This window comes from Odocoileus virginianus, chromosome 26, assembly GCF_023699985.2.
Source record: "Odocoileus virginianus isolate 20LAN1187 ecotype Illinois chromosome 26, Ovbor_1.2, whole genome shotgun sequence".
In the NCBI taxonomy this organism is placed as follows: Eukaryota; Metazoa; Chordata; class Mammalia; order Artiodactyla; family Cervidae; genus Odocoileus; species Odocoileus virginianus.
Window position 1 is genome coordinate 11,089,204 of NC_069699.1, and position 12,664 is coordinate 11,101,867.

At 46.1% G+C, this 12,664-nt stretch overlaps 1 protein-coding gene across 5 annotated transcripts in view; it reads left to right on the forward strand.

The window, feature by feature from the left end:
- Positions 1 to 12,664, forward strand: part of MYRIP (myosin VIIA and Rab interacting protein) — a 215,739-nt gene that overhangs the window by 135,044 nt on the left and 68,031 nt on the right. For all 5 annotated transcript variants that reach the window (XM_020894565.2, XM_020894567.2, XM_020894566.2 and 2 more), the window contains exons 4-6: positions 1,838 to 1,974; positions 8,545 to 8,625; positions 12,418 to 12,515. In XM_020894565.2, coding sequence (XP_020750224.2) covers positions 1,838 to 1,974; positions 8,545 to 8,625; positions 12,418 to 12,515 — 316 coding nt within the window. The remainder of the gene's footprint in view (positions 1 to 1,837; positions 1,975 to 8,544; positions 8,626 to 12,417; positions 12,516 to 12,664) is intronic.

The window sequence follows — 12,664 nt, forward strand, 5'->3', positions numbered from 1 at the left end:
GGCCTCCCAAGGAGGTGACATAGGTGCAGAGAGCTCCGAGAGCTTGACTCTGGGGTACATGGACAGAGTCTGGTAGGCCGGCAGGTGGGGCTCCCCCAGTGCTGAACAAGGAGGGCTTTACCACCAGGTGGTAACCCCGGTATTGAAGTCTTAGTCCTCCTCAAGCAGATTGTTCAATTTTATTAGAGAACTGCTTTCTATTTTTGACTGGAGCCAAGCATCTTTGGACCAACTGTCAGTTTGGGAACAAGGATGGGGGCCCAGAGGCCTCACTGTCATCAACACAGTTATTAAACTAGCTTTGTGAGGACCGTCTCATAATCCAGTCCTGCTCTCTGCACCAAACAACTTTGTTTTTTTTATGAGTCAGCTAGCTTCTTTTTTGTTTTGCTCACTAGTTTGTTGTCCTTTTTTTGCTTCCACATATAAGTGATATCATACAGCATTTGTCTTTCTCTGTCTGACTTACTTCCCTCAGCATGATGCCCTCCAAGTCCATCCATACTGCTGTGGGCATGTGTGCTGAGACGCTCAGTCTCGTCTGATGCTTTGCGACCATATAAACTGTAGCCCGCCAGGCTCCTCTGTCCATGGGATCCCCCAGGCAAGAATCCTGGAGTGGGTTGCCATGCCCTCCTCCAGGGGATCTTCCTGACCCAGGGATCGAAGGCGCGTCTCTTATGTCTCCTGTATTGGCAGGCCATATTGTGCAGATTTCATTCTTTTTTACCAATGAGTATTCACCATTCAACATTAAATTTGACCTCCCAGTCTGTGAGTCACAGTCCTTCTGACTGTTTTGCAGGACAACATTCTCTGTTACCTTTATGCTATCGCTCACTTAGAACTTTCTAGAAATCTGTCAGAATCTCTGATTCTCCTCCATGCTCCACTCTTCATTTCTACAAATTTCTTTCCCTTTGGACAGCTCACATTTCACTGGCATCTGGGGAAGAAGGGCAGCTAAACATGTGCTTGTTCCTCCACTGGATTAGAAGCGTTTATATTCATCTTGCTTCTCTGAACTTTTAAAATGAGTTTATGCATTATTTCCATTCATAATAAGAAAAATAACAAAAGCTATTCTTAAAATGGGAGGGGTTTAGCAACCTGTTCTCATCAGGCAATAAAGGGAAGAATCACATCAGCGTTTCATACCAAGGGTGATAGCGCTGACCAGGAAACCTCTTTCCCGCAGTACTTCAGGCTGAATGAGTAAGAGGCTGCAGAATTTTGCCATAGAGCCCAGGGTCTCACTTGTGCTCTTTTATCTTCCCAAGCTGAATTAGAAATGCTGTTAATGTAGTAAGACTACCAACTATAAAGCCTGCGAGCTACTAAACAGATGTGTCAGCTAGTAGCTTCAAATAGCAAGCATTTATCAGCTTGCTCTTCGGATGGACTCAGATGCACGGTTCTTCTGCTTGTCTTAGTTAGGCTTATTCATGCATCTCCAGTCGGCCAGCAGTCAGTGGCCTCGCTCTCCTGTCCAAGGGTCGGCTGGCTATTGGCTGGGGCAAGAAGGGTGATCAGGCTGAGCGTCTCTCGTCATCCCAAAGGCTATTTTGGGCTTGTTCACATGGCAGTGAGTTGCAGGGCGTCCAGGAGCAGCAAGAGAGGAAGCTGGCAGGCTCTGGACTTGCACAGCATTGCTTCCCCCAGTCTCGGTGGTCAGAGCAAGTCACAGGGCCAGTCCAGATCCATGGAGCAGAGGAAAAAGCTCTATGTCTTGATGGAAGGAGCTTGCAAAGCACTGTGGCAGCTTTTGCAATTCCTTGTTTCCTAATTCTCTCCTTTAATTCTGATTTTCTGTTTCCTACTTCTGTGTTGTCCTCAGGGTTCTCAGGACCCAGTCTCTGGAATGGTTCTACAATAACGTGAAGAGTCGCTTCAAACGCTTTGGCAGCGCCAAGGTCTTAAAGAACTTGTACAGGAAACATCGGCTGGAGACCGGGGTCTGCTTTGACATCGTGGGTACGCTGGCTGCCTGCCACCCTGGGGGCCCTTGGGGGGCTGGTGGGATAGAAGGAGGCCTGCCTTGGAGGTCCCATACACTATGACCTACTCACTTGGGACACAGAAAGTGGCTTAAATACTTAACTATGGTAAGGAGCAGAAATACAAGGGCATATACCAAAGATTCTGAGTTTTTAAAAAAATATTTATTTGTTTGACTGTGTCAGTCTTAGTTGTGGCATGTTTCAGCACTCAAGCTCCAGAGCACAAGGACGCATAGTTCAGGCACACGGTCTTCATTCCCCAACCAGGTATTGAACCCATGTACCCTGCATTGGAAGGTGGATTCTTTTTTTAATTAATTAATTTTAATTGGAGGATCATTACTTTACAATATTGTGATGGTTTGGAAGGCTGATTCTTAATCACTGGACTACCAGGGAAGTCCCATAGTTTCTAAGTTTTAAGTCCTGTGATTCTGGCATCTCCACTGGGCTGGCTTTGTTAGCAGTTGGGAGAACCAAAGTGTTTCTGCATACTGTGGACATTTGAATTCCAAATCCCTAGAAATGAAAGATCCCTGACCATTTCCCCCTAAAGATTAAAACACTGGAAAGTCATCTTTGTTTGGTCATGTAGACTAGGTCTGTTCTCAGAGGATATGTGCCCCGCCCCCGCTTCCTTCCTACCCCAAAATTTTGTACCAACCAGGCCCAGAATTTGATGTCGTGGGACAGTCAGAAAAGTCTCAGCTTCCTCCCAGGAAGGAGGGACAACTTGGAAGGAAGGATAAATAGGATAAACAGACAAATAGGATTTATTTATTCCTAATAGATCAGCCAGTGGAAAGAAATGGTTGTCAGAATATGAACAGCATGTCTTCCCCAAAGAAGGCTGTTTTTTCTGTCTTGAAGCAGATTTTTCCTTAACTTTGCTGACACAGGTAAATGCTTTTTCTCCGTGAGAAAGAGGGAAGAAAAATATCGCTTCCATCTCATTTGGAGCTTTTTCGTCATCATTATTTTACATTGCTGTGTTGTCAGTAAAGTCTTTGGTTGTGTCTTATCTAAAAATATGAGATGAGCCACTGAGATGAGCAGGAAACAGAGTGGAAGCATTAAACACGGAGAATCATTAGGGCCTTTTGTGGCAGCTGTTAGAATCTCTGTCTTTCAAACCACTCTCAGGAAGCCTGTAGCTAAGACAGCAGGGCCGAAGATTTCCACATATTATTTTTAATCTTCTCTTTGCTGATTTTTCTAAAAACATTTCTCAAGGAACAAAGACCAAAAGAAAAGAAAAGCAATGAAGCTTAAAAGTAATCGTGTTAACAGGTTTTCAACCCAAAGAGATGCGTCAAGAAAGTTCTGGAGTTGCATTGGCTCATCATTTGCATCCCATTTTTCTTTCTTGCTCATCCTCAGGTCAGCACCATGATCTGTCTTACATGTCACCACATTCAAATCTCAAGGGTGTTCTTTACTGCTTCATGCAAAATGAGCAGAAGGGGCGGAGCCAACACATTTGGAGAATCCTATAAACAGAGCACAACTGCGATCTCTTTCTCTTTCTCCCTTGGGCCCTGCAGATGGAGCCGGGAAACGTGAATTCCAAGTTTGCCAGCCAGAGGCTTTGAAATGTTCAAGTGTTATTTTCAAAGGCAAATCATTTGCTGGGAATAACTCTGCCACTATTGAAGCAGATTTAGGTCCTGGAGCCTCTGTGATTCGCCACTTCTTTCATCTGGGCCTTAATCACCCCGCTTACCACGTTGCATGAAGGGGATGGTTTACAAAGCTGCTCTCCTGCTGGACCTGGCAGAGGCTATAGCTTCTTTATCTCTGTGTTTCAAAAGTGTGGTCCAGTGGCTGATACCTTTTAGGTCCTCAGTATTGCACAATTCAGGCTTGAAAGCACTTTGTAGGTACCAGGACACTTCACAGAAGTACTGGAATCAGTTACTTTGATTTGATCTGTATCTCCATTTAAACTAAGATTTCCTTTTGATCATCATGAAGACAAGCAGGCAGGAGATAGTTTACGAGACGGTACTGAAATCTGTAAAGTCATGATCATAAAACAGTGAGGTTGGTTCTACCTACCACTTAGAAAATTGACTTACATATACCTCAAGTTTGGAGAAATCTCCCAGTGTGTGAGTGGCTTCCTGGTTATATTAGATGACTGTGGAGTCATCAGCATTAGCTCCTACCTACCACCCAGCACCTTAATGTGGTTGTCATCTGCCATCCTCAAGCCTGACTACACTTTAGAATCACCTCAGGAACTGAAAAAAAACTCACAGCACCAGAGTCATTTTCCACCCCCAGCCAATTACTTCCAAATCTCTGGAGGTGGGCCCAGCACAGATATTTTTTAAAAAGCTCTCCAGGTTATTTTAAGATGCAGCCAAGACTTGAGAACCTCAGCTGGAGGTTCTGAATAAGATGTTTCCATCTTCAACTCCACCTGAGGGTATTTAGAATATTGATTGTCAGAACATAACCTACAGGGTGCAAGACCGGTGCTCTGTTCCAGGACTCTCAGCAGGAAATTCCTTTTATCTATGGAATAGCTCCATTGCATGGACCCGTGTGCTGCTGCTGCTGCAAAGTCGCTTCAGTCGTGTCCGGCTCTGTGCGACCCCATAGACGGCAGCCCACCAGGCTCCTCCATCCCTGGGATTCTCCAGGCAAGAACACTGGAGTGGGTTGCCATTTCCTTCTCCAATGCATGAAAGTGAAAGGGAAGTCACTGAGTTGTGTCCGACTCTTAGCGACTCCATGGACTGCAGCCCACCAGGCTCCTCCATCCATGGGATTTTCCAGGCAAGAGTACTGGAGTGGGGTGCCATTGCCTTCTCCGATGAACCAATGTAGTTTGCCATAAAACCAATCAGTCCATTGAAAATTCATTGAGTTCACAGAGTCTTATGGATCACCCATCATATGCACCCTTGCATGACCATCTGTCGCAAGCACTGGTGACCAGATTAGGCCTAACTGATGACACATTTGTTTTATCAGATAAATCCTAGTGGTATTCACTCCTTCAGTAAACATTTTTAGAGGACCACAAGGTGTGTGGGACCTTAGCTCTCCAACCAGGGATGAAACCTGAGCCCACTACATTGAAAGCATGGAGTCTTAATCACCGTACCTCCAAGGAAGTCCAGTAAACTTTTAGTGAGTGCCTGGTTTAAAACCTGGGGGTGACAAGATGGGCAAAACCTGGCCATCTCAGAGCCAACTTTGCAGTGGAGAAGTCAGAGAAATAAGCAAATAGATTTATAAAAAATATAATGTCCAATGCGAATGTGTGCTCAATGTGATTTATCTGATAGATTAATCATGACATTTTTTTAAAGTTTTTTTTAATGTGGACCATTTTTAAAGTCTTTATCGAATTTGCTAAAACACTGTTTCTGTTTTATGTTTTGGTTTTTTGGCCGTGATGCATGTGAGATCTTGGCTCCCCAACCAGGGATCAAACACACACCCCCTGCATTGGAAGACAGTCTAACCCACTGGGCCACCAGGGAGGTCCCTCAGCATGATATCTTTAACATTTATTCTTGAGAGTTCCCCAGTGGTCAACTGCACACTCTCACTGCCAAGGAGATCATGCATGCCTAAGCTCCTTCATGCCGTGCAACCAAAAGGGAAAAACAAACAAACAAAAACAGCTATTCTAAGATGAAAGTAGCCCTTATGAATATACTCAATCCCTAGACAACTTGATAAATATGTATGTTTATTTAGTTGTTGTTGTTTAGTTGCTAAGTTGTGTCTGACACTTTTGCGGCCCCATAGCTCACCAGGCTCTTCTGTCCGTGGAACTTCCCAGGCAAGAATCCTGGAGTGGGCTGCTATTTCCTCCTCCAGGGGGTCTTCTTGATCCAGGAATCGAACCCACGCCTCCTGCGTCCCCTGCACTGGCAGGCAGACGCTTTACCACTGAGCCAGCAGGGAAGCTCGTTTATTTAGTTTTAGATAAATAAAATGGGGAAAACAAATCCTACTTCTATTTATTAGTATGATATATCTATTTTTGATATGGTTCTGGGAAGGGTCTATGACATCCTTCACCTTGGATTTGAGTGACGAACACTGACTCTTACCAACACTGAGCTGTGTGAATTCGGAGGCTCCTCCGGCTCACGGAAGCTCTGACTTGGTGCCTGGCTGCCGCTCTCAGTCTCCGGAACAGTTCAGTCACTTTCTGCTCTTGGAAAAACCCCATCATCCTAAACGACGCACAGAAGCTCCCACCTATGACTGTAAAGGGACCCAGGGGGAGTCGCTGTGCGAGAAGGTTTATAATAATGCAAAACCAGAGCCTGGCCTGGTTGGCGCAGGCTCCCAAGGATGCTTCCAGATCTCCCCCTTCCTCACACTCCCCACCGCCCTCCGTGTTGTCTCGGGACACAGCCTCACCACCTCCTTCACGGGGCAGACCGTGTACACCTCCACATCTAACTGTCACTTTCCACGAAGGGCTCAAGGTCACTTAGCCCTTCCATCTTGCCTTTCAGCCTCTCCCTTAACTGGTTCTTCCCTACTGATCTGAGATCATGCCAGTCTCTCCTGTCTCCTAAGCCCTTCCTGGACTGCACATTCTCCTCTGCTTCCGCCCTGCCACCCTCTTTCTTATCACGGGGACACTCCAGAGGGCAGTCTGCACTCCCCACTTCCTCTCTAGACACCCACCCTCTCCCTCTTCCAAGGTGTCCTCCACACAGCAGCTAGTGTGTGCCTTTAGAAGCATACACCTGACCAGATCATCCCTCTGCGGCCTTTACTGGCTTCAGGTGGCTTCACGTCGGGACAAAGATCAGAACACTGCAAGGTCTGCCCCCAACCCATCTCACCCCAGGCTGTCACACAGCCTCTGCTTTAGGTCTCAGGTGCACCCCACTGTCCCTACTGCCTGTCCCGATGCAAGCTGTGTGCTCTGCCCCGGAACTCCTTCCCGCCCCCACGCCCCTTTGCCTGGTCTCTCACCATCTAGGTCAATCTTCCCTACTGAACACTCGCCCTATTCTGTGAGCCACCCAGTCACAGCATTCAATGTATCTATAGCTTTCTATTTATTTATATAAATCTTTGGTTAGTGAATTCTCATCCACTACACTGGCAAGTTGTCGGGGCAGCGAGGTCTTCTGGCTTTGCTCACCAATCACTCTAACACCCAGCCCAGGGCCAAGCATCTACTAGGTCCCCATGGAATATTTGCTTGATGAATGAATGGATGCCGGATGCAGCCAAGCCAAAGTGAAATATTTGCACTTAGATGTGTAGTCTGAGAACTGAGGTGATGACTTATCCTAAAGGCTTATTTTATAAATGAGGAGATAGAGACACAGGAAGATAAAGTCTCTTCCTATGGTCACAGAGCTAGAATAAGTGACCTCAGGTCTTTTGAAAGGCTGGTCAAAAAACACAAATACAGACAATGGTACATGGTCAGACAGAGTTACTGTGGCAGGCACACACTAATGTCATGTCTCATAAAGGTCACATCCCACTGGCCCTGCGGCAGGAACCTATGGCAGTCACCCTCAGAGTTTCCACACCAGAGCCCCATGCAGCCCATCCAGGGAAGTGCAGGCTCTATTATTTGTATCAAAGGTCTACTGCTTAGTTTGACTTGGAATCAGTAGCATTTCCCCCTTTTGAGCTAAGACATGTAGACCCACGTTTATTCTCTTGCTTCTGTCAGTGTTTTCCACCAGCATCCAATTCAAGAATTTTTCTTGAGCTCCTGCTATCACCATGCTGCCGTGGACACTGGGAATACAATATAGTAATTTTAAAAGGAAAGAGCCATGACACACACCTCACACCTTCAAAGATCTCATTTGATGGGTTAATGTGTGAATACAGATGGTAAACCCCCAACTGAAAAAGGGCTTTCCAGCACTTTCCAGCCTGGAACTAAGGCACTAGGGTGTGCATTCAACTGACCGGAGACCAGAGAAGAGGCAGTAGGCCTTAAAAGACCAAATGCTGAGGCTTACTTTGTTTTGCTCTGGGTTTGTTTCCCCGAACTGCTAATGACAGTTAATTCACTGGCTAAAGGCAACTGTTTGGATTGATGCCATGAACAGTAGCTAAAGACCAGGCATTCAGTGTCTCATCACTCATCAAGAGGAGAATTCTGTCATTATCACAGCTTTTCTAGTAAGGAGACCAAGTGTTTGAGTGGTTAAGTAACTTGATCAAGGTTACACAACTAGTCACTTGCAGATCCAGGAAATGACCTCATATCTCTCAGACTTCAATCTTTTGTTCCATGTTTGATTCCATACTACCTCCAAAGAAGGCTCGGGAAGAAAGTTGGGGGTGGAAGTGATGCTACATGAGGAATTAATATGAGAAAGAAAAAATGTGACTGGTCAAAATCTGTAGCTTATTGTGGAACCCAGTAATTCCTAAAATTATTGCCTAAAAACCCAGGAATTCCTTAAACTTATTTGCAAGGAAAATAATCAAAGTGGGTAATGGTGGTCTGCCAGTTTAGTAGCACAGTGCACCAGGTTCACTGAACACCTTGGATAATCTTATATCCTCTCTCGCTCTCTCTTAGGAGGAAACTTTTTTGAGGCAAACCTGGAGAATGAAGGAAGTGTTTCAGGCAGTGACTCAACATTTTACAGGCAGTCAGAAGGTAAGGTTGCTTATGGGTTTACACCTAATGGGAGGTTGGAGGACTGGAAACTCCTTCAGATCGTCAGGTCCCTCATTGCATTGGGACCACTGATGGAACTCTGTTATTGTGTAAGAGCATCTCCCTGGGTCTTCTTTAATTGCCATTTGTGTGAATGCATCATCAAAATAGTTGAATATATCTAAGGTGTAACCTAGAGAAGTGCATTCATTCCCTACCAACCACTAGATACTTAACGATCAACTAGTGTGTGTTTCGGGCTTCTCTGGTGGCCCAGACAGTAAAGAATCTGCCTGCAATGCAAGAGACCTGAGTTCAGTCCCTGGGTTGGGAAGATCCTCTGGAGAAGGGAGTGGCAACCCACCCCAATATTCTTGTCTGGAGAATTCCATGAAGAGAGGAGACTGGCTGGCTACAGTCTATGGGGGTCGCAAAGAGTTGGACAGGACTGAGCAACTTTCACTTCACTTCTAAGTGTGGGTTTTTCTGGAGTTAGAATATAATAATCAACAAATTCATTTGTGCAATTCATATTGAAATATTCTTAGAAAGAACGTACCACTTATGGATTGACTTTGACTTTTTATACCAATATAATCGTTCCTTTAGAACAGAGATCAAAAGCAAAACAAACTTCTAATTACAAATAGAACCTCCTCCAACACTGCACTCTTTCCCTGAAGTGCTGGGTGTTGGAACAGGTGCTTCCTAGTCCCCGTGGTTCTCTGGTGTCCCCCCTCCCCCATAGCTTCTGCATTCACCCTGTTCTCTCCTTAGACACCTTTGCATGAAAGTCTGGTCCTCTCTCATCCTTCTTGCTTGAATCTTCTCCCTGGGTTGACACGTGACCATGGTGCGCCTCCGTCTGAATGCCTAGCTCTCACTTCAGCCCCAGAGTTCTAGACTCAGAGTTCCGATGCTGGACCATCGGGAGCTGTAGCTCCTCCAGGGATCTTGAGTAGCTGTGACCCCTCAGCGTGTCCTAACCAAGCTCCTCAGCCACTTAAGTCCCCCGTCAAGATTCAACCTTTCCCTCAGTCCCTGTCCCCACTTCCACCCAGTCTCCCAAGTTCTTATTGGTTCTGTCTGCAATCCTGTTCTTTTCTTTCTATTCCAATAGAAAGTTTCTTTTTCTTTCCAATAGAAAGTTGCACTTTTCCTTTCCAATAGAAAGTTCTTTTCTTTTTCTGTTCTATTCTATGGCCTGAGCACCTTCCTGCTCTTAACATTCCTATATTGATATTAATTTCAGTGACCATTTAAGTCAGCCAGGGTTCTCCAGAGTAACAAAACCAATATGATATGTACACACAGCACACATGCACACATACAAAGAAGTTCATTTCAAGGACTTGGGTCACACAGTTTTGGGGCCTGGCAAGCCCAAAATCTATATAATAGGTCAGCAGGCTAGAAACTCTTTAGGAGTTGATCCTCAAGTCTTAAGGCAGGATTTCTTCTCTGGGAAACCTCTGTTTTTGCTCTTAAGGCCTTTCAAGTGATGGGATGGGACCTACTGATATTTTCAAGGGTAATATCCTTTACCTAAAGTCAACTAACCACAAGTAACCACAATGTGAACCACACCTACAGAAACCTTCATAGCCACACCTGGGTTAGTGTTGGATTAAACAGGTGGGGCAAATGGCAACCCACTCCAGAGTTCTTGCCTGGAGAATCCCAGGGACCGGGGAGCCTGGTGGGCTGCCATCTATGGGGTCGCACAGAGTCGGACACGACTGAAGCAACTTAGCAGCAGCTATAACTCTGACACACAAAAGTAACCATCCCTCTACTTAACTGATCCTCTAAACTGCGGCCACTCTGCCTCTGCCCTCCTAGCCTCCCTCCACCCCCACCAGTTATCTCTGAAACTGACTCGAGCCTTCACTTTCGGACCAAACATCTTCAGCGCTTCACTCCACCTTGTGCCAAAGTCTTAAATGTGGCCTCCAGAGCCTTTCTGATGTTTCCACACTCCTTCTTTCCAGGGCTCTATGGAAGCTGGTGACTGGCCCCGGCACAGGATCTCCACACGCTTCTTAGCTGTTACATATGTGTCTGATCACCCGATGGCTCGGAAAGCCCATGAGCGTGTGGACTCAGCTGCTGTTTGCTGGGGCATCACTGGGGCCCTCGGAGCCTAGCGCTGGGGAGGTCATGGTGCACTTTGAATCAACAAGAATTTGTAGGGCACTACTTCTGTGAACAACACATTGCCTGGTATCTTAAAGAAGAGAGATGGGAGATACGGTGTCTGTCTCCAGGGAGCACTGAGTGTGGTGACAACTTAAATTTAATACTCTTCTGATGGAGACCCCAGGGAAACCGTGTGCTCACTCAGCCACACTTGAGGGGTGCTGAACCCTAGGCGTGTCTCTGTCAGGACACACAGCCAGCCTGCGACGTCCTCATCAGCTGCCTGGCTAGATGGCTTTGACTTTAACTGGGTTGGTTTGGGCTTCCCAGGTTGTGCTATGGTAAAGAACCTGCCTGCTAATGCAGAGACATAAGAGATGCTGGTTCGATCCCTGGGTCGGGAAGATGCCCTGGAGTTTAAGGGAACGGCAACCCACTCCAGTACACTTGCCTGGAGAATCCCACGGACAGCGGAGCCTGGCGGGCTATAGTCTGTGGGGTCGCAAAGAGTCAGACATGACTGCAGTGACTTAGCATGCATAGCACATATGCTCGGGTTGGTTTGGGAGATTTTATTATATTTGCCAAATGCCACTTTCTGTCTACATGTGTGTCTTCAGGAGCCTAAGAAGCTTGAATTTAGTATTTTAATTTAGGGGTTGATTAATTAATGAATTGATATATTTACACCTTATTTCATTCTACAAAGAACCCGAGGCAGCTTTCAGGAGATTTGCATGTGTTCAGTAATGAATGACTAGCAGATTATAGATGGGAACAGGAGGTTGAGAAGGGGAGGAGGAGACGTAGGCAACCAGCCCCTGCAGACCTCTGCTCTCATTCCTGATGTGAGTTGGGCTTCTGGGGTGAACTAAGAGGAATGATAGAAACTCTCACTTTCAAGTAAGAGGTAAAAATCTAGTACCTCCAGGAAGCAGAACTCTTCCAAGCACTTGACTCCAAAGAGAATTCTGTCACCTGTGGAAGTCCTTTGGCTTAAGAACACTTCCTCCTGTTTGTTGCCATATGAAAAAATCCATTCACTAGATACATGATAGCCTTATTTTTAAAAATCATGTTAGTTTGTATTTATCTCACTTTTGTGGTTAAAATCACAGGATTTGGAGACAGAGAGTCCTGAATTCAAATCTCAGCTTTAACAATGTTATGTGGCAGCCTGGATGGTATACATATGGCTGAGTCCCTTTCCTGTTCATCTGCAGCACAACGTTGTTAAACTGAGATACTTGGTCTGTGGCCCAGCAGGTGGTTGAGCTGGGACAAGGTCGGCCAATGCTATTGACAGTATGGGTTTAGAATCTAAAAAATTCTTCTGTGGGTTTTGTATTTGCATTAAACCATGAGCACAGCCCTTAGAAGATTTCACAGTTTTCCTACCTATCATTACAAATGATACAGTACATGCACAAAATAAAGCATCATCTCTGTCTGAGAAGGTAGATGAAGGACTGCTGTATTAAGTCCCTCCGTCCAGTCGTCTTGAAGCCACTCTGCACATTTGGAGCTGTGCGTAGCGCCGGGCACAAGAGGATGATGGCCTAGCCTCGTCCTAGTCAGCTCATGACTTTGACACAAGGACCTTTCACTTGTCCTTGCCTTTTAGAAGTGGTCTGTGTTCTGTTTCCTGTCCAGGACACAGCATGATGGACACCTTGGCTGTCGCCCTACGGGTGGCCGAGGAGGCCATTGAGGAAGCCATCTCCAAAGCAGAAGCCTACGGGGACAGCCTGGTATGCCACCTGCCCCCCGTCCCGCAATGTCTGTCTGGAAGGTGGTGTGGGTGGGGTCCTGGCTGCCAAGAGAAAGTGCATCTTGTGGGGACGCCATCATCATATAACCATCCTTGAATTGAGCCCACCCTCCCCCTGCATTTGTGGTC